This window comes from Panthera leo, chromosome A3 (assembly GCF_018350215.1).
Source record: "Panthera leo isolate Ple1 chromosome A3, P.leo_Ple1_pat1.1, whole genome shotgun sequence".
In the NCBI taxonomy this organism is placed as follows: Eukaryota; Metazoa; Chordata; class Mammalia; order Carnivora; family Felidae; genus Panthera; species Panthera leo.
In genome coordinates, this window is record NC_056681.1 from 62,475,112 (window position 1) to 62,495,760 (window position 20,649).

Here is a 20,649-nt window from a genome sequence, read left to right on the forward strand (position 1 = left end):
TCACTTTGTTATATATCCAGCAACAATCCTAAGAACTTTTTCTGGGATTTAGACTCTCAACCTTGTGGTTTTTCAATTTAATTTCAGCTGTCGTTGGTGTATGGTAGTAATTTCTAAGTAGCTTTCTAGCCCCCATTTTGTTCACATCATTTTCCTTGCTCTCATCATTTTGGGTTTTAGAATAAATATAGAGTAAAAAAAACAAATAGAGAAAACATCCTGTTATATAATAAAGAGCAGGATAATTTTGCAAAGCTGTTGGTGCCTTGTAAATAAATTATGTCTTATTCTCTGTCCTTGGAATTAAAGTATGCAACATGATTGATAGACTTTGGGAAAACACAAGAGATTATTGAACATGAAGAAATTGTATTCATTGCTTAACCTGTTTGATTAAAAGTGAGCATTATTACCGGGGGTGAGGCTACAGTGTAATACTACTTTTGAAGTGTTGCAGTTTCTTTAAACATATTATTTTCACAGAACTTCAAATTTGAAGTTTCCAGAACTGGAAATTTGAAATGTTTAACACAGCTAGCTTTTGATCTTTTGTTTCCACTTCAAGAAATACTTGCATTCTACAGAGATACTTGCATGCCCATATAAAGATGTAGACAGATGTGTGTATGTGTGTATTGGTGGGGAAAGAAAGGGTGGTCACTGCAACTGTGTATAATAGCAATAAAAGGCACAACCTAAATGCCCACCAATAAGGTAGAACCAGCCATTAAAAACAAAGAGGTGTGTTGGGCGCCTGCGCGTCTCAGTTGGTTGAGCATCTGACTCTTGATTTCAGCTCAGGTCATGATCTCATGGTTCATGAAATCAAGCCCCGGGTGCTCTGTGCTGACAGCATGGTGGAAATACATCCATGTATTTCTAAGTCCACCTGAGAATCACTACCCAGGAGAAAGATACTACTCATAGGAATGTGTTGTGCATTTAAATAATGTGCAGGAAAATGAGATTATGAAACAATCACAGGTCTTCCTGATCCCAAGGTATCCTGAGTCCCGACATTGAGTTGAAGCTTCTCCCCACCTCCCAAGTCAAAAGTCTCTGAAATAATCAAACCACCACAAAAACGGACTGGATTCTGATGAAGTAGCAGGAATTAAGCCAAGAGAACGAGGGGAAAATAAGAAAAAGGACAATTCCACAAAACCTGAGACTGCTTTTAGTACCCCAGGTTACAGAAGGGTGGGAAGCTTCAGAGGTTAAGGGATTTAGCTGTAGCAAGGATAGCTACTTAAGATAGAGGGTGCTTCTGAATTCTTGATCATGGACTTCAGCTACTCTCTTAAAACTTCTGCTTCGTCAGTTATCATAGCTACCTGAGTTTTTGGTTGCTGGAAGGAGGTCCTCAGAGGTCGTGCTTTCCACACCTATTTTACAGACAAGGATACTGAAGACACACAGCAAGCTCTTTATTACAGAGCTGATTAGAGTCCTGGCTCCTAGTTAGTGTTCTCCTGGACTGTGTGTAACTAGTGAGTTGTAAAACCTCCACCAAGGTGGAGATTTTATTTTTTATTTTACTGAGGACCGTTATTTTCTCCCTTTCTAGAGGGTATTTACTCTAAGGACAGTATAGGATAGTTGTAAAAAGTGAATAACAAAGGGCAATTTGCCCTGCATCTGCATATTTACTGGGCCATGTTACTAGTATTCTTAGATGACCTGTATAAAATAGGGTATCTTGGTGGTGGTGTATGATGGAAGGGATACTAGTCTGTTATAGAGTAAGAAAAATTGAGATTGTTGAAGTTTCAAGCAGCCTCCTTCAGTTTGCCCATCCTGGTATCAGGAAGGGCTCAGTTGACAGTTGAACCTGAGTCCTGTTTTGGCATTCCTCTCCTGCTCAGTACCCATGTGCTTAGTGTGGTAGGGAGTGTGAGGGTTGGAATCTGTACTCAGCTGTTTACAAGGCTTGGTATGTAATGAATGTGCATACAGTTCGTCCATTTATTCAGCAAATGTTTAAGTGGCTCTTATGTGTCAGACACTTTTACATGCTGGGGATGTAACACTTAAAACCGATAAAAATCCCTGCCATCTTGGCATTTACATTCAAGCAGAGGGAGACAGACTAAACAAAGAAGTAAAATGGAGCATGAGGTGGGGAGCTGGCTGGAAAGGGGAATAGGAAATCTGGGTGTTGGTAGTTTTAAATAAGGTTGAGTCAGGGGAAGGCTCATTAGAAGGTGATGTTTGAGCAACAACCTGAAGGAGAAGGAGCCATTGTTTCAGGTAGAAGGGATGGATGACAAGGGCCCAGTCTGTGATGTAGAAGCTTATAGGGTGTGTGGAGAGTGGGTTGGGGCATGTGGTGAAGCCCAGTAGGTCAGGGGCAGTCAGGGATGATGAGGTTGGAGAGACTGTTGGGTCTAGACTGTAAGGAGGTGGTTGTTTTCAACTGATTGAAATGGGGCCACTAAAGGCCTTTGAGCAGAGTGACATGATCTGACTTAGGTTTTTTGATTGATTTTCTTTTTCCCCCGTAATTGATTTTCCAAACTGACTTTCCAAAAGGTTGTACTAATTTATATTTCCATCAACAAACTATGGAGAGACCTATTTTCTTACATTTTCAGAACACAGAGTATTAGTAAACTTCTTAATAACTTTTAAGTCACTAAATAATAACTTCATATTTATTTAATCTTCAATAACTTTTAATAACTTTAATGTTTAATAACCTGATAACTTTGTAACTTCACCCATTTGATAGGTGAAAAATAATGTTTTATGACTTTAATTTGCATGTTTGATTTTGAAGGGAGTTTACTTTTTTTGTGTGAACTGCCTTTTTCATTTTCTTTGCCCATTGTTTTCGTTTCGAGTGTTTTGTCACTTCCTCACTAATTTTCTGGAGGCTTTTTCTATTTTAATGAAATGGCAAGTACTTTTTCCATTGCGTTTTGACTTTGTTTATGATAGTTTAGTGTTTTCCTTTACAGAAGTTTGAAATTTTTATTAATCTTTATATCTTTAATATTTATCTTTCTTTTATGGCTTCTGTTTAGGTCTTAGGTCATACTTAGAAATGTCTCGCTCATTCTGGGTAAATATATATTTGCCACTTTTTTCCTATTCCTTTTGTAACTTTATATTTTTTAATATTTAACTTTTCTACCTAGAATTTATTTTGGTATAGTGATACATAGGTGTCCAGATTTTCTTCTTCCTATTGGCTAGTGGTCATCTCAGCGCTACTTACTTTAACCCTACTGATTGAAATGCTGCTATGATCTCATTCCAGGTTCTCATTTGGGTCTGGCATCCACTTAAATTGTTTTTTTAAAGGTAACTTCATCACCAGTTTTTGTGTGTGTGTGTGTGGTTTTTTTTAAGGCAGTGGGAGTTAATAAATATTGATTGGGCATCTATTACTTTCTCTTAATCTCTTTACGAAGATTACTGACCAGAGTTGGGAGTATCAGAGTCATTAAGATTGCCAGGAATGGGCTGAAGGAGGCTTTAAAAGCCCCTTGTAATGAGGTGTGATGAGGTGGGAACAAGAGCAGGAGGACTAGTTTCTAATTGCAGGGAGTTTACAGCTAAGTTGGAGGACAATACACAAAGCCTTCCCTAATCAAAGTAGAAGTGTGTATGCCAGTGGCATGTGAGTATGGTTCAGTACTAACTCACATGGAACAGACCATTCAAAAGTTAATTTGCTAATTGTGTAGTATACAGAAAAATATTAAAAATATACACAGAAAAGGGAGAGAGGTAGTATGGGGTGGAATATTAGGGAGTGGGAGAAAAGCGTCATCTGTTATATTCCTAAAGCATTATTTTTGGGGTGCCTGGGTGGCTCAGTTAGCTAAGCATCCAATTCTTGATCTCAGCTCAGGTCTTGATCTCAGGATTGTGAATTCAAGCCTTATGTTGGGGTCCACACTGGGTGTGAAGACTACTTTAAAAAAGAAAGCTAATTTATTATTTATTTATTTATTTATTTATTTATTTATTTATGTTTTTTAAAGTAATCTCTACACCCGCCGTGGGGCTCAAACTCACAACCCCGAGATTGAAAGTCACACGCTCTACCGACTAAGCCACCTAGACCCCCCCTAAAGCTAATTAAAATAGGCCTCTTATCTTAGTCTGAGGTTTTAGTACACTAAAATGCTTGTTCATGCTGTCTTTTTTTGTGAAATATTAAATTCTTGAAACTCTTGAAATTCAAATATATTTGTGCAATGGTGCCATGCTTTTATTAGTGGATTATTTTAGCCTCTAGATAATTAGCTTTGCTAGCCCTGAAAAAATTTCACTCATAACTGGTTTGACTTATAGTATATATATTAATACAAATGTAAACTAAGGTGACTTATGGGCAGGATTGGGACCAGAATCTAGGTCTTGTGCTTTAGCTCAGTGGTCTTAGATTAAAGCTGCTTTGAGTTCTATTGTTTCACAGTGGAGACCAAAAAAAAAAAAAAAAAAAAAAAGTGGCGTAATCTTTGTACAGTGTACTTGCATGAGGAGTGTCTCTGGAGTTTGACTTTAATTCCTCAGAGTTTCTCTTATAGGACTGGTTGGACAATGGCCCAGAACAAGCTCTTTAACAAGATCCTCAAAGCCCTGCAGTCTGACCGGCTTGCCCGCTTGGCCAATGAAGGGGTAAGACTCTAGAAGGGCTCTGCCTTGTTCAGCCTTACTGGCTGACTACCTTGACGATCCCCCTACCTACTCCAGTTGTTAATAAGGTGGCCCTTCATGTGTTATCACTTCACTTACATCATCCAGGCTTGCAATGAGCCAGTACTACGCCGTGTTGCTGTGGACAAGTGTGCGAGGAGAGTGCGGCAGGCTCTCGCAAGCGTGAGCTGGGACACCAAGCTGATCCAGTGGCTGCATACCACCCTGGTGGAGACCTTGAGTCTGCCCATGCTGGCTGCCTACCTGGATGCTTTGCAGACACTGAAAGGGAAGGTAAGGCTGTGATTGGCATCTGTCCTATCCTGGGGTAGCAGTCTCTGCTGTGGGTTCAGGAAGTGGGGTTGGGCAAGGTCACTGCCTGGTCAGCCTGGAGGACATGACTGAAGCTAAATAGGAGACGTGTTATCATTTCACGTTTTGTCTGGTGTAAATGTCTTCAGTTCTGCTGTCTCCAGGATGGAGCGTAGGGCTTGAAAACCAAAATGTACTTTAGCCTCTCTAGTCCTGTCTGCAGCTGGTGGTTTGAGTCACCTCTGAGGTCAGATGAGAAAAGAATTACCACAGAGGAGACAAAGGACTTAACAGGGAGGCGTGTTGAGAAGGAGGCAAGAAGCCGACTTAGCTGTTTGGAGTACAGGATTGCAGAGTGGGGAGTTTTCCAGAGCATTGTCCATTCTAGGCTGCGCTCTCAGCAGTGGTTCCTCTATTCTCAGATTCTTCTTAGACTATCAGGTTCTGTCTAAAATTTTTTAAAATTTATTTTTTATTTTTATTATTGAAGCATAATTGGGATATAGTTTCAGGTGTGCAGCATAGTTTCTTGACAATTCTGTACATTACTCAAGTGTTCCCCACAGTAAGTGTAGTCACCATCTGTCACCATAGAATGTTATTATAGTGTTATTGACTAAATTTCCTATGCTGTACTTTTCGTCTCTGTGACATAATTTATTTTATAATTGGAAGTTATATCTCTTAATCCCCTTCACCTATTTCGCCTGTCCCCCAACTGTCTTTCCTCTGGCAACCAGCAGTTCTCTGTATTTATGAGTCTGTTTTGTAGCTTGTTCATTTGTTTTTTAGATTCCACATATGAGTGGAATCACTTGGTGTTCGTCTTTCTCTGACTTACTTCACTTAGCATAATATCCTTCAGGTCCATCCATGTTGTCACAGATGGCAGAATCTCATTCTTTTTCATGGCTGAGTATATTCCATTATATATATACCACATCATCTTTATCCATTCATCTGTTGGTGGGTACTTGGTTGCTTGCATACCTTAGTTATTACAAATAATGCTGTAGTGAACATAGAGGTGCTTATTATATCTTTTCAAATTAGTGTTTTCTTTTTCTTTTTTTTTCTTTTTTTAATGTTTATTTGTTTTGAGAGAGAGAGTGTGCGAGCAGGGGAGAAGCAGGAGAGTGGGGGGGAGAGAGAGAATCCCAAGTAGGCTCCATGCTCAGTGCCGAGCCCAAAATGGGGCTTGATCCCACGACTATGAGATCATGACCTGAGCTGAAATCAAGAGTTGGACTCTTAACTGACTGAGCTAACCAGGCACTCCAGTGTTTTCATTTTCTTTGGATAAATACCCAGCAGTGAATTTCTGGTTCATATGGTAATTCTATTTTTAATTTTTTGAGGAACCTCCATATTGTTTTCCCCAGTGGTTGCACCAATTTACATTCCCACCAATAGTGCACACAAGGGTTCCCTTATCACCACATCCTTGCCAACACTTGTTATTTTTTGTCATTTTGATATTAGCCATTCTACCTGGTATAAGGTGGTGAGTGCTTGTGGTTTTAATTTGCATTTCCCTCATGGTTAATGATGTTGAGCATCTTTTCATGTGTTTATTGGCCACGTGCATGCCTTCTTTGGTAAAGTATTCAGGTCCTCTGCCCATTTTTTAATTGGGTTATTTATTTTTTGGTGTTGAGTTGCATAAGTTCTTTATGTATTTTAGATACTAACTCCTTATCAGATCTATCATTTGCAAATATCTTCTCCCATTTAGGAGGTTGCCTTTTCATTTTGTTGATGGTTTCTTTTGCTGTGCAAAACCTTTTTATTTTGGTGTAATCCCAATAGTTTATTTTTGCTTTTGTTTTTCTTGCCTGAGGGAACATATCCATAATTATGTTGTTAAGGTCAGTGTCCAAGAGATTACTGCCTATAGTTTCTCCCTTCCTTCCTTCCTTCCTTCCTTCCTTCCTTCCTTCCTGTAATGTTTGTTTGGTTTTGAGAGAGAGAGAGAGAATAGGGGAGGGGCAAAGAGAGAGGGAGACACAGAATCTGAAGCAGGCTCCAGGCTCTGAGCTGTCAGCACAGAGCCCGATGCTGAGCCTGAACCCACGAACTGTGAGGTCATGACCTGAGCTGAAGTCAGACACTTAACTGACTGAGCCACTCAGGCGCCCCTGTGATTTCTTCTAGGAGTTTTGTGGTTTCAGATCTCACATTTAGATCTTTAATCCATTTTAAATTTATTTTTGTGTATGGTATAAGAAAGTGGTCCAGTTTCATTCTTTTGCATGTAGCTGTCTGGTTTTCTCAACATAATTTGTTGAAGAGACTGTATTTGCCCCCTTGTATTCTTGCCTTTGTCATAGAGTAATTGATTATATAAGCATAGGTTTATTTCTGGGTTGTCTATTCTGTTTCATTGATCCATGTGTCTGTTTTTATGCCTCAGTCATACTGTTTTGATTGCCATTGCCTGATAATATAGTTTGAAATCAGGGAGCATGATGTGTCTAGCTTTTGTTCTTTCTCATGATTGCTTTGGATATTTGGTGGGTTGTTTTTTTTTTTTTGTGGTTCCATACAAATTTTAGGGTTGTGCTATTTCTGTGAAAAGTCCTGTTGGAATTTAATAGGTATTGCATTGAATCTGCAGATTGCTTTGGGTATTTTGGATATTTTGGATATTTTAACGACATTCTTCCAATCTGTGAGCAAAAATATCTGTTTGTGTCTTTTTCAGTTTCTTTCATTAACGTCTTACATTTTTCAGTGCACATGTCTTTCACTTCCCTGGTTAAATTTATTCCTTCCTAGGTATTTTATTCTTTTTGATACAGTTGTAAGCAGGATTGTCTTTTAAATTTCTCTTTCTGCTAGTTAGTTATTAGTGTATAGAAATGTGACAGATGTTTGTATATCGATTTTGTATCCTGAAACTTTACTGAATTTGTTTATTAGTTCTTTTCTTTTAATTAAATTAAATTTTTTAAATTTACATCCAAGTTAGCATATAGTGCAACAATGATTTCAGAGGTAGATTCCTTAATGCCCCTTACCCATTTAGCCCATCCTCCCTCCCACAATCCCTCCAGTAACCCTGTTTGTTCTCCATATTTAAGAGTCTCTTATGTTTCGTCCCCCTCCCTGTTTTTATATTATTTTTGCTTCCCTTCCCTTGTGTTCATCTGTTCTGTGTCTTAAAGTCCTCATATGAATGAAGTCATATGACATTTGTCTTTCTCTGATTTCCCTTAGCATGATACCCTTTAGTTCCATCCACATAGTGGATGACACTTAACTGACTTGCAAATGGCAAGATTTTATTCTTTTTGATTGCTGAGTAAGACTCCACTATATATATGTATATGTGTGTGTGTGTACACACACACACACACACACACACACACACACACACACACACACACATCTTCTTTATCCATTCGTCTATTGATGGACATTTGGGCTCTTCCCATACTTTGGCTTTGTTGATAGTGCTGCTATAAACATTGGGGTGTCTACGTCCCTTTGAAACAGCATACCTGTATCCCTTGGATAAATACCTAGTAGTGCAATTGCTGGGTCATAGGATAGTTCTATTTTTAATTCTTTCAGAAGCCTCCAGACTGTTTCCCAGGGTGGCTGCACCAGTTTGCATTCCCACCAGCAGTGCAAAAGAGATCCTCTCACTCCACATCCTTGCCAACATCTGTTGTTACCTGAGTTGTTAATGTTAGCCATTCTGACAGGTGTGAGGTGGTATCTCATTGTGGTTTTGATTTGTATTTCCCTGATGATGAGTGATGTTGAATATTTTTTCATGTGTCGGTTGGCCATCTGGATGTCTTCTTTGGAGAAGTCTATTCATGTCTTTTGCCCGTTTCTTCACTGGATTGTTTTTTGGGTGTTGAATTTGATAAGTTCTTTATAGATTTTGAATACCAGCCCTTTATCTGAGATGTTGTTTGCAAATATCTTCTCCCATTCTGTCAATTGCCTTTTAGTTTTGCTGATTGTTTCCTTCACTGTGCAGAAGCTTTTTATTTTGATGAGGTCCCAATAGTTCATTTTTGCTTTTGTTTCCTTTGCCTCTGGAGATGTGTTGAAGTAAGAAGTAAGAAGGTCAAAGAGGTTTTTGCTTGCTTTCTCCTTGAGGATTCTGATGGCTTCCTGCCTTACATTTAGGTCTTTCATCCATTTTGAGTTTATTTTTGTGTATGGTTGAGAAAGTGGTCCAGGTTCATTCTGCATGTCGCTGTCCAGTTTTCCCAGAAGCACTTGCTGCTTTATTCCATTGGATATTCTTTCCTGCTTTGTCAAAGATTAGTTGACCATACGTTTGTGTGTCCATTTCTGGGTTCTCTGTTCTGTTCCATTGATCTGAGTGTCTGTTTTTGTGCCATGAATTTGTTTATTAGTTCTAACAGCTTTTTGGTGGAGTTGTTAGGGTTTTCTGTATATAATATGTCATCTACAAATAGTGACAGTTTTACTTCTTCGTTTCTAATTTGGATGCCTTTTATTTTTCTTGTCTAATTGCTCTAGCTAGGACTAATAGTAATACTGCGTTGAATAAAAGTAGTAAGAGTGGGCATTCTTATATTGTTCCTGATCTTAGAAGAAATCTCTTAGCTTTTCACTATTGGGTATGGTGTTAGCTGTGGATTGACCTTTTATAACCCACATCACCATTGTACTTTTCATTGTCCAGTTTCTCAAAACCTTTTTGTTTTTCTAAAGACTACCTTTAACATTAAAAAATTTTTCCTTTTCCCTAGGTCACTTTGACCTTTTGTGGGTAATGTGAAATTCCCAGAGATATTTCTTCTCAGTGTAAGCATTAGAATGTCTGAAACTTATATTTTACACATCTGTGAGGTCACATTTCTGGTGAATAGTGAAAAATAGGATATAGTGTAAATCACAATATACACAATACATAAGTTATATTATTTTGAACACAATAACAGATTTCCTTAATATGCCAAAGTTTGAAGGCAGTATTCTAGATGAAAATGCAGATTTAAAAAAAAAAAAATTATAAAATCAATATGTTCATTGAAGAAATTTAGAAAATACAGCAATCTAAAAAGGGAAGAGCTGTCCATAACTCCATAAAGATCACTATTAATATTTTGTCATATTTTCTAACAGCACTTTTTCTCTATTTTATTTTTAATATTTTAGTAAAGTTGTGTTCCTGTGTTACTACAAATTCTTTTAAATACCTTAAATTAACCCTTAATATCTAGTTATATGGATAATTTGCTTAACCACTCTTATAGATATATTTAGGTTGTTTCATCTTTTTGATTATTATTGAGAGAGAATTTATCTTTTGCATCCCCCCCCCCCCCCCCCGTGAACCCTATATGTGTGTGTTTGTGGTTTTGATATATTTTGTTGGGAAAGGTTCTCAGAAGTAGAATCCTTTGGGAAAGGGATAGGAATGAATTTAAGTCTCTTGATGCATATCACTGGGGTCCTTTCCAGAGGAGTGTATCCGTTTACCTTCAGTGATGGGAGACATACTTTTCAACTATCCACTTATTTGTACTTTTGCCCCTGAGTAAAGTTTGAGAGGCTTAGTTGAAGTCTGTCTGTGGCTCATAATGGGGTTCTGTCCTCCCACCCTATTACTGTGGTAGACAGGTCTCTTGCTTCACACTGGAAGCATCTTTGCTTTTGCTTTTAGATCCCTACTTTGATTGACCGGATGCTTGTGTCATCTAACACGAAGACTGGGGCTGCAGGAGCTGAGGCCTTGTCCCTCCTGTTGAAGAGGCCCTGGGATCCTGCTGTGGGGGTGCTTTCTCATAACAAACCAGTAAGTTAGAGCAGCTCAAAACTTAACTTTGGCCCATGAAGTGTTTAGAATCCAGTCTCAGAATCTTAGCAAGAGGGTAATAAATAACTTGTTTAACTTTTCCCATTAATAACTGGTTGTGTATACTGCTTAGCATAGTTTCATAAGGAAATTAGCATTGGTTGGGATAAGAAAGGTATTGGGATACTTGGGATTTTGTGGAGCAGCACCTCTTCCTCACTGGTTCTCTGTTGGGGTTCTTTCTTCTTAGAGCAAACTCCCTGGCTCTCCTCTCATTCTCATTGCGTCCTCTGGGCCTTCTAGCTCCGTGTTCCCCACCTCACGCCGCCACCGCTTCTGGCAATCTCAGCTATCCTGCTTAGGCAAGGTATGTGTGGGAACAAGCGGAACTGTCTCCTGGGTGGACATAGAGGCTTGGAGGACTAAGCAGACAGAATGCAGGAGGGGATCAAAATGGATGGACTTAAATGTTGAGCATACCCTCCACTCTCTTTTGGTTTTTAATTTGAATGGTGCTTATCCAAGGTTGAAGAGATTTAGGGTAGGTTAGGCAGAATTGAGAGAAGATTTGAAACTAACTTCTGCTGGTATGGCTGCCACTTTCTTTCCTTTAGGTCATCCCCGTAGCCACCCATCTGCTGAACAATGGTAGTGGAGTAGGAGTTCTGCAGTGTCTTGAGCATATGATTGGGGCAGTGAGAAGCAAAGTGCTGGAGGTGAGAATGCCCTCAGTTCACTGGGGCACACCCAGCGTTCTGGGGTTGTTCTGCACCCAGCTATAGCCTCCTGTCTTACTGTCTGCTTTCTCTTCCTGCAAAGATTCACAGCCATTTCCCCCACAAACCCATTATCTTGATTGGCTGGAATACAGGAGCATTGGTGGCCTGTCACGTAAGTAATTCCCATCTCATTTGGAGGTTGTCCTATGATAGATACTAGTACTGCTGATTGCTACCACTGAGTTCTTTTTTATGTTCCAGGCACTGTGCTAGATGATCTGCCTACATAAATGCATTTTAAAGTGTAGAAGACGATTTTTTAACTTTATTGTGAAAATTTTAAGCAGAAACTTAGAATAGTCCTATAATAAACCCTGTGAGCCCCTCACCCAGTGTTACCAGTGATTAACTTATGATCAGGCTCTTTTCATCTTACTCCTGCCCACTTTCTCTTTCCTCCGATTATTTTGAAGAAAATCCCAAATATCATTTCATTTATATATATTTCAGCATGTATTTCTGAAAAAAATATTCTTCCCCCACCCCCAAATGTAAATACTATTCTCTCACCTAAAAAAAAAAACAAAAAAACCCCACCAAAAAAAAATGATAATTGTAACAGGCATAAATTTTAATAGCTTTGGAATTTGATGTTGTGTTCATATTTTATGCCTTTCTAAGACATCAGGGAACCTTTTCTTTATTATTTACGTACATTAGCTTGTGTAAGTGTCCCTGACCTGTCCAAAGCCCCAGTTTTCAAGTGGATCAAATAAGCAAAGTCTGTGCTGCTTCATGTCGTCTGGTTAAGTATGACATCCAGGGCCACCAGAAGAAGAGGGCTATCTCCCTAAACTCCCTGGTCCTGGGAATGGCAGAATTTAGTCAGCGACTGCAAGTGCCTGGAGCTAACTATTAAATTCAAAAAGGAGAGATTTTCTTCATGTAAGGAAGAAGAGCAATATTTGTGTTCTCCTGATTGCATTTGCTATTAGTGGAGGAAAAAGTGAACAAGACATTAGTATAGAGAATTGGTAGGATTGGAAGCACTGAACTTCCCATCCTGTGGTTCAGCCCTCTACTGGGATCCTCTCAGGGCTTCACTTCTCCAGGTGGTACAGTGTATTTTGTGCCCTGTGCTCTTACTGCTGCCACTATGGCTGGTACCCTTGAGGATTAGGACTGGTGGGGAGGAGATGGGATTAGCTGGTAGGTCTGGACTACCTCCGGACTCTGGGTGGTAGCTCTGGATGTAGCTACAGTGAAGTTGACCTTGAGACAAACTTTTGTATTATTTCCAGGTGTCAGTGATGGAGTACGTCACTGCAGTTGTCTGCCTTGGGTTTCCTTTACTTACTGTGGATGGTCCCAGAGGGGTAAGCATGGGGTGTAGCTGATTGCTGGGTCATTGGCTGGTAAGGGTAAGGGGGTGCATACCTCGCCCAAACTGGTTAGTGACTGTAGTTGCCAGGCTGACTCCCCTCAGTGGACTTGCCAGGTCAGTGCACAGTGAATATTAATTGGCTGATAGTAAAATTTATACATGTTTTAGGATGTGGATGATCCCCTCTTGGATATGAAGACTCCAGTCCTCTTTGTCATTGGGCAGAATTCCTTGCAGTGTCATCCTGAAGCCATGGAGGATTTCCGGGAGAAGATTCGAGCTGAGAACAGCTTGGTGGTAGTTGGGGGAGCTGACGATAATCTCAGGTGCGTAGGTTCTCCCAGAGCTGTGAGAGAGCCATGTTACAGTGTTGGAGAGATGCCTGTGAAGTGATGATGTAACTATAGACTAAATCTGCTTCCGTGAAAACGGGAACTGTTTTACATGAACTAATTCAGATTTATAAAGAGTTGCAAAAATAGTACAAAAAATTCTTACATACCCTTAACTCAGATTTCCACGTGTTGATGTCTCACATATCCAAAGTATAATTATCAAAATGAGAAAATTAACATTGTATGACACTATAATCTGTAGGTGCTGATAGTGTCCATTGTTTCACTGATGTCCTTTTTCTGTGCGGTATCCAGTCCAGGATCACATGTTGTTTTTAGTTGCCTTGTTTCCTCAGTCTCCATGAATTTGATACTATTCCTTAGTCTTTCATGACCTTGACATCTTAAAGACTTGTGGCCAGTTATTTTGTAGGCTGCCCCTCAATGTAGGTTTTTAACATTTTGTGATTAGGTAGAGCATATGCATTTTTGGCAGGAATGCGAGAGGTGATAAGCCCTCAGCACATCTTCTCTGGGGATACATGATGTTGATGTGTCTTATCATAGATGGTGTTAACCTTGATTGTGTGGTTAAGGTGGCATCTTCCAGGTTTCTCCACTGTAAAGTTACTATATTTCCCTTTGTGATTAGTAGTCACCCTATGGGAAGGAGATACTTTGAGACCTTGTGAAGGCAGTCTTGGTCACTGTGCTTTCACTGGGGTAGGCATTTTTTTATATTTTCTTTCCTTACTAAGGATGTATGTGAACTTAGATTTTATTTGTATTAAGCATCGTTTTATGTATTTTGGAGTAAAAACAGCCAGAGTTTGGAAGGGGCACCTTTGGTCATTGAGATGGCCACTGGTCTTTACAAGACTGGCTGCCTGTAGGGACTTTAATTGTGTTTTCATGAAATTACTGAAAAAGAGATTGTGTCATTTATTGGGCTTCCTTTTTTTATATGCTCAATTTTAGAGATTTAATTTCTTAAAAACTTTCTTTAATGTTTATAATTTTGAGAGAGAGGGACAACATGAGTTGGGGGATGGGCAGAGAGAGAGGGAGACACAGAATACAAAATAGGCTCTAGGCTCTGAGCTGTTAGCATAGAGGCCAGCATAGGGCTCGAACTCACCACGAGATCATGACCTGAGCCAAAGTCAGATGCTTAACTGACTGAGCTACCCAGGCGCCCCGAGATTAATTTCATTTGTGTTTTTTAGCTAGTAGCTTAAAGCAAGTATCTGCCCCCATCTGTCTTGTCAGTTTCTTACCCAGAGATGTTTTGAAGAAGTCCTGGTCTTTGTCATTTGGCAGCTTCTTTTGGGCCTAGAAGCAAATGCTTTGGTTCTCAAGGTAGTGTTTTCATGTAAATTGATTGTCTTTGTTGGTCATTCAGACGTTCTTATCTGTAGAAAGGTATCATGTGTGTGTTGAGTGGCAGGGAGGGAACATGAGAGGTGGGGATACCTTCATGGAGTTGTGTCAGGAGGCTGCTTATGAGACATATTTGCATGATGCCATGAGCATCAGCCTGAGGATTGGGAGACCTTAATTTAGTTTTGGCTGCTTTGCTAAGAAGCTTGGGTAAACTGCTTAACTTTTGGGACTCAGCGATCCTTATCTGTAAGATGAGGGTGCTACCCTAGGTTAGAGGCCAACAGCCAGTAAATTGGGGTCTCAGAATTTGGAGACTCAGAATGTTGTTCTCTACCCTGTCATTGGGGGCTCTGTTTTTCTCTTTGCTGAGGCCCCCAGTCAGAAACCAGGGGTTTTCAGACTAGCTTTCAAAGAGGAGAATGCAGCCATCTGTGGCCATTTTCTCTTATCCCTTTAGAACTAACCTGTGACCACCTTTCCTCTTCTACTAATCTCATTTCAACAGCAACCAGTGATCTCAGGGTTTGGGCCTCCGTTGGGAGACTTCTAGATAAGGTCTTAGAAGTCAGATAGAGTTTATCTGTGAAGCCAAAGGTATAGGACTTCTGTAGTATACAGTCCTAGGCAATTTCCATATGTTATTTGTTTTTTTATATGTGTTATTTTTGTAATCCTCACTATTCCATGAGTGAGGTGTTATGATTCCCCGTTTTGCAGACATGGAAACAGGTTCAGAGAGGTTATGATAACTGCGTGAGGGCTAACGTAGTCCTCCTTCCTGAGCCTAGAAAAGAACCAACACAGAAGAGAAACCCATTCTCACTTCCATGTGATGCCATTTTCTCCTCTCTGTCTCTGTCTCTTAGAATAAGCAAAACAAAGAAGAAATCAGAGGGACTGACTCAGAGCATGGTGGACAGATGTATTCAGGTACACAGTTGCTTTATGTGTTTTTCTCAGCTAGGCTTGCCTTTCTATAACCTTTAGGCTTGATCTTGTTGGCAGCAGCCTCTTTGGCTCTGAAGGAGTATCCACTGGGGCCTCTGGTAGAACTAAATCATAAGCAAAGGAAAGGGGAAATGAGAGTGACAGTCTAAGATGCATACAGAGCATCAGGGGAGAAAGAGTTTATTGGAGGAGTGAGGGAGCACAACCATCCCAGAACACTACCCCACAGAGGCCTTGGGGCATAGGCTCCTGCTGGTCTTTGACTGAGGCTTGGATTTGTGCCTGGCTCTGTGTGCCTGGAGAAGGACTGAAGGCACACCTGACGCCAAAGGCAGGGTTGATTGAATTGAGTTAACCCTGTCGGGGAGGTTCCTATTCCCTAGACTGAAGGACTCAGCGGCCTGGGCCCCTCTTCATACTAGGATGAGATCGTGGACTTTCTGACTGGAGTGCTCACTCGCACCGAAGGGCACATGGGCTCCGAGCCTCGGGATCAGGATGCTGAGAAGAAGAAGAAGCCTCGGGATGCAGCCCGCAGAGACCTGGCCTTTGAGGTTCCTGAGCGGGGCAGTCGGCCTGCCTCACCAGCTGCCAAGCTTCCTGCCTCACCCTCAGGCTCAGAGGTAATGTAGGCAGGGAGGGAGTGCTTTTGCTGGGGAAGGAAGACTGTGGATTTGGTTCCTAGGGATGCTTGTCTACTTTGCCAGTGCTGTAGGCCTTAGAGTTGCTTTGAGGAGAATTCCTGACCAGGGAATTCCAGGGGACTTGATAATTAATGGTTAAATCCAAACAGCATTGGCTCAGCTCTTACTCTTCTCACCCTACTCAGGATCTTTCCAGTGTGTCCAGCAGCCCCACTTCCAGTCCCAAGACCAAAGTGACCACAGTGACCTCTGCCCAGAAGTCCAGTCAAATCGGGAGCTCTCAGCTCCTGAAGAGACATGTGCAGCGGACAGAAGCTGTGCTGACCCACAAACAAGCCCAAGGTATTGGCTCCTCCTGGCCTAGTAGCCTCTCAGGTTATCTTCTGCAGTGACATCATATGGCATTTGGAAAGTATTGACATCTGTAACTTCTGGGGCATGTGAGAGGCACCGTTTCCCACATTTCTGTTCAAACAAAATTAGGTTGAAATGAATACTGAGGATTGTTTTCAAGAGTAAGACATCACAAAAGGTCTGTGCATTAGTGGGGTTGTATAGTTCCACTAATTATAGCTTTGCATTGGTGTTCTGGGGAGTTAGGCTTTATGAGCTGACTCCATGTGTATTTGCCTAAAAATTTTTTCTGACTCCCAGTTGGGGAAGTTACTTCTTCTGTTTTAGGCCCTGCCCAGCCACTCCTGCAGTCAGGACACTCTTCAGATCATGTGGACAGGGTGATTAGCTTTATTCATCAGATTCCAGGGCAACTCAACTGGCATCATGCCCTTTCTTTGTTTCCACCTTGAAGGTTCAGCCTCCCATATTGAGACTTCCAGTGAAGTTTATCAGTCTCTCTGCAGATAGGTTTTAGAGTAGACTGGAAAATGTTTGTATGGTTGAGATCAGAGTTTGGAGAACAATGAGTGCTACTAAAGCCACAGAAAAGGGAGAGTTTTGCGGGTAGGTGGAAAAGAAACAGTGGCTCTCCCCATGCCCCCATTTTGATCCTGTTGGGCAGTCCTGAGGTAAGGCCCCTTGGTCATTGTGTGTGTATGTATCCAGGAGCATGTATCATCTGAGGTCTCACGTGCCTGGAAAGTGGCAGCACCAGAGCTGGCTGTCCAGTAGAGAGATGTAGAGATGACAGCAGGCTGATCTGCTCACTTCCCCTGTGTTTCTTTTTAGTAGAGCCAAAGGATTTAAACCCAGGCATCTTAAGAAGGTGCCCTTAAGAGTGGTGCTAACAAGGAGCACAAGTGTGTGAGGGGATCTGTGAAGGCAAAAAAAAAACAAAAAAAGGAAAAGAGGCCAAGCTTCTTGTGTGCACGTGGATGGTCTGTGACCTGGATCTTCTTAAGTGGTGGCCAGAGCCAAGTTCTGGGTGGGTGGGTGGGTGGTGTTTCCATAGGCTTTTGATGAAGAGAGAACCAGTGGTTGGCTCTGCTTATGGAGGGGATAATTAGTTGAGAATCTAAGGAGTTCTTAAAGGGTGATTGGTGACCTGGGTTCGAAACAGGACCCAGAATATGGTGCAGAGCAGCAGCCCTAGCGCCCTGACTTTGACAGAGCTCAGAGGCAAGAGGGAATGATTATAGCTAACTTTTATGGAGCCCTGACTATGTGCCATGCTGTCTTCTTGGCACTTGACTTGCTATTGCTCGTTGAATCGTGGCAACGGCAAATGAAGCAGGTACATTTATTATTTTCAGTTATGGGTGATTCCATGGAATCATCATGGGAGTTAGGTTTCGAACCCATGCAGTAATTCTGGAAGGGGCCCATGATGACCATTTTCTAGAACATTTTCATATCTTTTTCTTACTCCCTCTCCTTTTCTCTTTTCTCTGGCTGGCTGTGATTCTGTAATTCTTTCTGATTCATTCCAGCACAGTTTGCTGCTTTTCTGAAACAAAATATGCTGGTGAGGAAAGCTCTTCCTCCCGGCACCTCCTCCTGTCTTTTTGGTGAGTATTGCTTTTCCTTTCACCTTTTCACGCTCTGTTCTCTGCTTCTGTCCACTTTTCCCTCAGTTGCTTCCCCATTCTGTTTCTCATTTGTTTCTGGTTTCCTACTTTTCTTTTTCTGCCTTTTTGTCTTCAGTTCTTTTCTTGGCTGACTTCTTTTGCTTACTCCATAGTCTGCTTTTTCTCTGTACTTTCTGTTGGCCTCTCATGATTTTTCTTTTTTTTGTCTCTTGTGGTTCTTGGCTGTGCTTCTCCTATGTGTGCCTGTGGCCCATTGCCTGTGAACCTGAGTTTCCTTGTGTGTTTTTCTCCCTGTCTCTGGTTTCCTGCTTCCATCCTGGCTGCTACAAGCACATCAGCCACTTACAATAAGCATAAAACCTGTAGCTCTTCTCCCTTTTACTCTCCTTCCTATTCTGATTTTAGTCACTGCATTTGTCCCCTAAGTGGTCCTTCCAGCTGGTATTGCCCTGTGGTCCGGCGTAGCTCTCTGTGGCCCAGGCCAGGAGCCCCATCCCTGCCCGCCATCCTCATATACTACTGCTTTCCTCCCCACCCTTCCCCTGATTGCCTATGCTAAGAAGAGGGACTGGAGTGGGCTTCTGGTTTTAAAAAGAAGGGGATCTCTGAGGTGCCTGGGTGGCTCAGTTGGTTAAGTGTGTGACTCTTGATATCAGCTCAGGTCTTGATCTCAGGGTCATGAGTTTAAGCCCTACATTGGGCTCCACGCTGGGTGGGAAGCCTACTTAAAATAAAAATAAATTTAAAAAAAAAGAAGGGGATCTCTGAGGAAACCTGAAGGATAACTTCAGAGTCCAGGAGGCTTGGCCATGTGCAGGATGAGTATGTTTGATTCAGTGGAGGGGGAAGCTCATGTGCGAACAGTTGGCCTTTCTCTGTACTAGTGCAAATGACCTGGGGACTAGTTGTGACATGGACCACCATTGCCCTGTTACTTTTGGGCAGGAGCTATACAGTTGTCTTGGCTGAGATGCTCCCTTGCCTAGTAGCCACTCAAAGCCACCCTTAATTCCTGGCAATAATCCTTCTTGTTGCCTTCATTTGGCAAGCAAATCTTCAACCTTGGGTGCTTAGGACAGAGTAGGACTCCGAGAGCCTTGTGAAAGTCTCTTTTTTTGAGAGGACTGGGTAGTGTGCTTCTCTGCTTCTTCTTTGTGGAATGTTCACTGTCCCCCAGCTGTATGATGTGAGGTTGGGCTTGAAAGGGGAAAATTATCACATTGTTTGAGTCCAGGAAGCACTGCTTATATTCACTATAGTGAGTCCTCTCTTTTTTGGTTGGCCTTCGCTAGGTAAGATCAGGGTGTCTTCTTGTTTCCTTTTTGTTTCTACCAACTCAGAGCTCCCTTCCTCCCTCAGAGCCTACTCCAGAACAGGGTAAGGGTTGGGCATGGAGCCATTCCCTGAGAGGACAAGATGGTGTCTACCACAGATGGGACCTGAGTGAGGTGGGACTGAATCATTGGCAATTGCCTTTGAAGTGTGACTTTGTATGTGACACACAGTCATGCCCTCGCTGCTACTGTCTGTCAGTGTCTCTTGGGCTTTTTTGGATTGTGGAAGACCTCACTTCAGCTCCATCTCTTAGTTCCCATTTCATCAGAACAAACGGAGGAGGCAGAGAAAGAGGATCTTAGGGTCCAGCTGAAGCGCCACCATCCTTCCAGTCCTCTTCCTGGCAGCAAGACCTCCAAGCGACCGAAGATTAAGGTGTCCCTTATCTCCCAAGGGGACACAGCTGGAGGGCCTTGTACTCCTTCCCAAGGAGGAGCTCCAGAAGGTGAGTGTCTCTTCGCCTGTCTAAATAAAAACCGAGCTCTCTCAGAGCACACATCATTGCTGCCTTGGTGGCTACTTGCTGGACATCTCAGCCTGTACTTCAGTGTAAGATGTGCCTGGAGCAGAGAAGACAGAAGGTAGCATGTGAGGCAAAAGTGGGCAGTGACCTGATCTGAACTAGAATAATCAGGAAGGCAGAATGAGGATCAGGGGGAGCATCCGGAGCATCATTATATTTTGTTCTCTATCAGTTTCAATTAAAGATAAAATATTCCGGCACCTGGCTGGTTCAGAGGAGCATGCAACTCTTGATCTCAGGGTCCTGAGTTTGAGCCCCACATGGAAGGTATAGAGATTACTTAAAATCTTTAGGAAAAAAATATAATAAAATATTACAAAAAGTTTAGAAAATGGAAGAAAAAATACCTCCAGCTCTCCCTATTCTACTGTTCTACTTATTCGTCATTTTTCTTCTTCCAGTCTTTGTTCATAGTATTTTGGATTTAGCCTGGGCTGTGAAACCCTGAAAGGGGCCAAGCAGGACTGACCAGTGGCCTTGGGGTTTTCTGTTTTGCAGTTGCAGGAGGGAAGCCCATCACCATGACGCTGGGGCAGACTTCAGCAGGGCCCAAGGAGCTCACAGGGCTTCTCACCACTACCAAGTGAGTCTGTTTCTTAGCTTTTCTGGCTCTGAACCTTTCTTTTTACCTTTTCTCTGGTCC

General features: G+C 41.7%; 1 protein-coding gene across 10 annotated transcripts in view; it reads left to right on the plus strand.

Moving 5' to 3' along the window:
- Positions 1-20,649, plus strand: part of KANSL3 (KAT8 regulatory NSL complex subunit 3) — a 49,558-nt gene that overhangs the window by 16,611 nt on the left and 12,298 nt on the right. For 8 of the 10 annotated variants that reach the window (XM_042932107.1, XM_042932105.1, XM_042932112.1 and 5 more), the window contains 14 exons: positions 4,542-4,632; positions 4,759-4,944; positions 10,619-10,750; positions 11,001-11,117; positions 11,365-11,466; positions 11,570-11,641; positions 12,771-12,845; positions 13,022-13,179; positions 15,438-15,501; positions 15,942-16,142; positions 16,349-16,505; positions 18,050-18,127; positions 19,737-19,928; positions 20,505-20,589. In XM_042932107.1, the coding sequence (XP_042788041.1) occupies positions 4,542-4,632; positions 4,759-4,944; positions 10,619-10,750; positions 11,001-11,117; positions 11,365-11,466; positions 11,570-11,641; positions 12,771-12,845; positions 13,022-13,179; positions 15,438-15,501; positions 15,942-16,142; positions 16,349-16,505; positions 18,050-18,127; positions 19,737-19,928; positions 20,505-20,589 (1,710 nt within the window). Of the gene's footprint in view, positions 1-3,178; positions 3,307-4,541; positions 4,633-4,758; positions 4,945-10,618; positions 10,751-11,000; positions 11,118-11,364; positions 11,467-11,569; positions 11,642-12,770; positions 12,846-13,021; positions 13,180-15,437; positions 15,502-15,941; positions 16,143-16,348; positions 16,506-18,049; positions 18,128-19,736; positions 19,929-20,504; positions 20,590-20,649 lie in introns of those variants that run through there. The other 2 variants (XM_042932113.1, XM_042932108.1) reach the window with 2 other exon arrangements.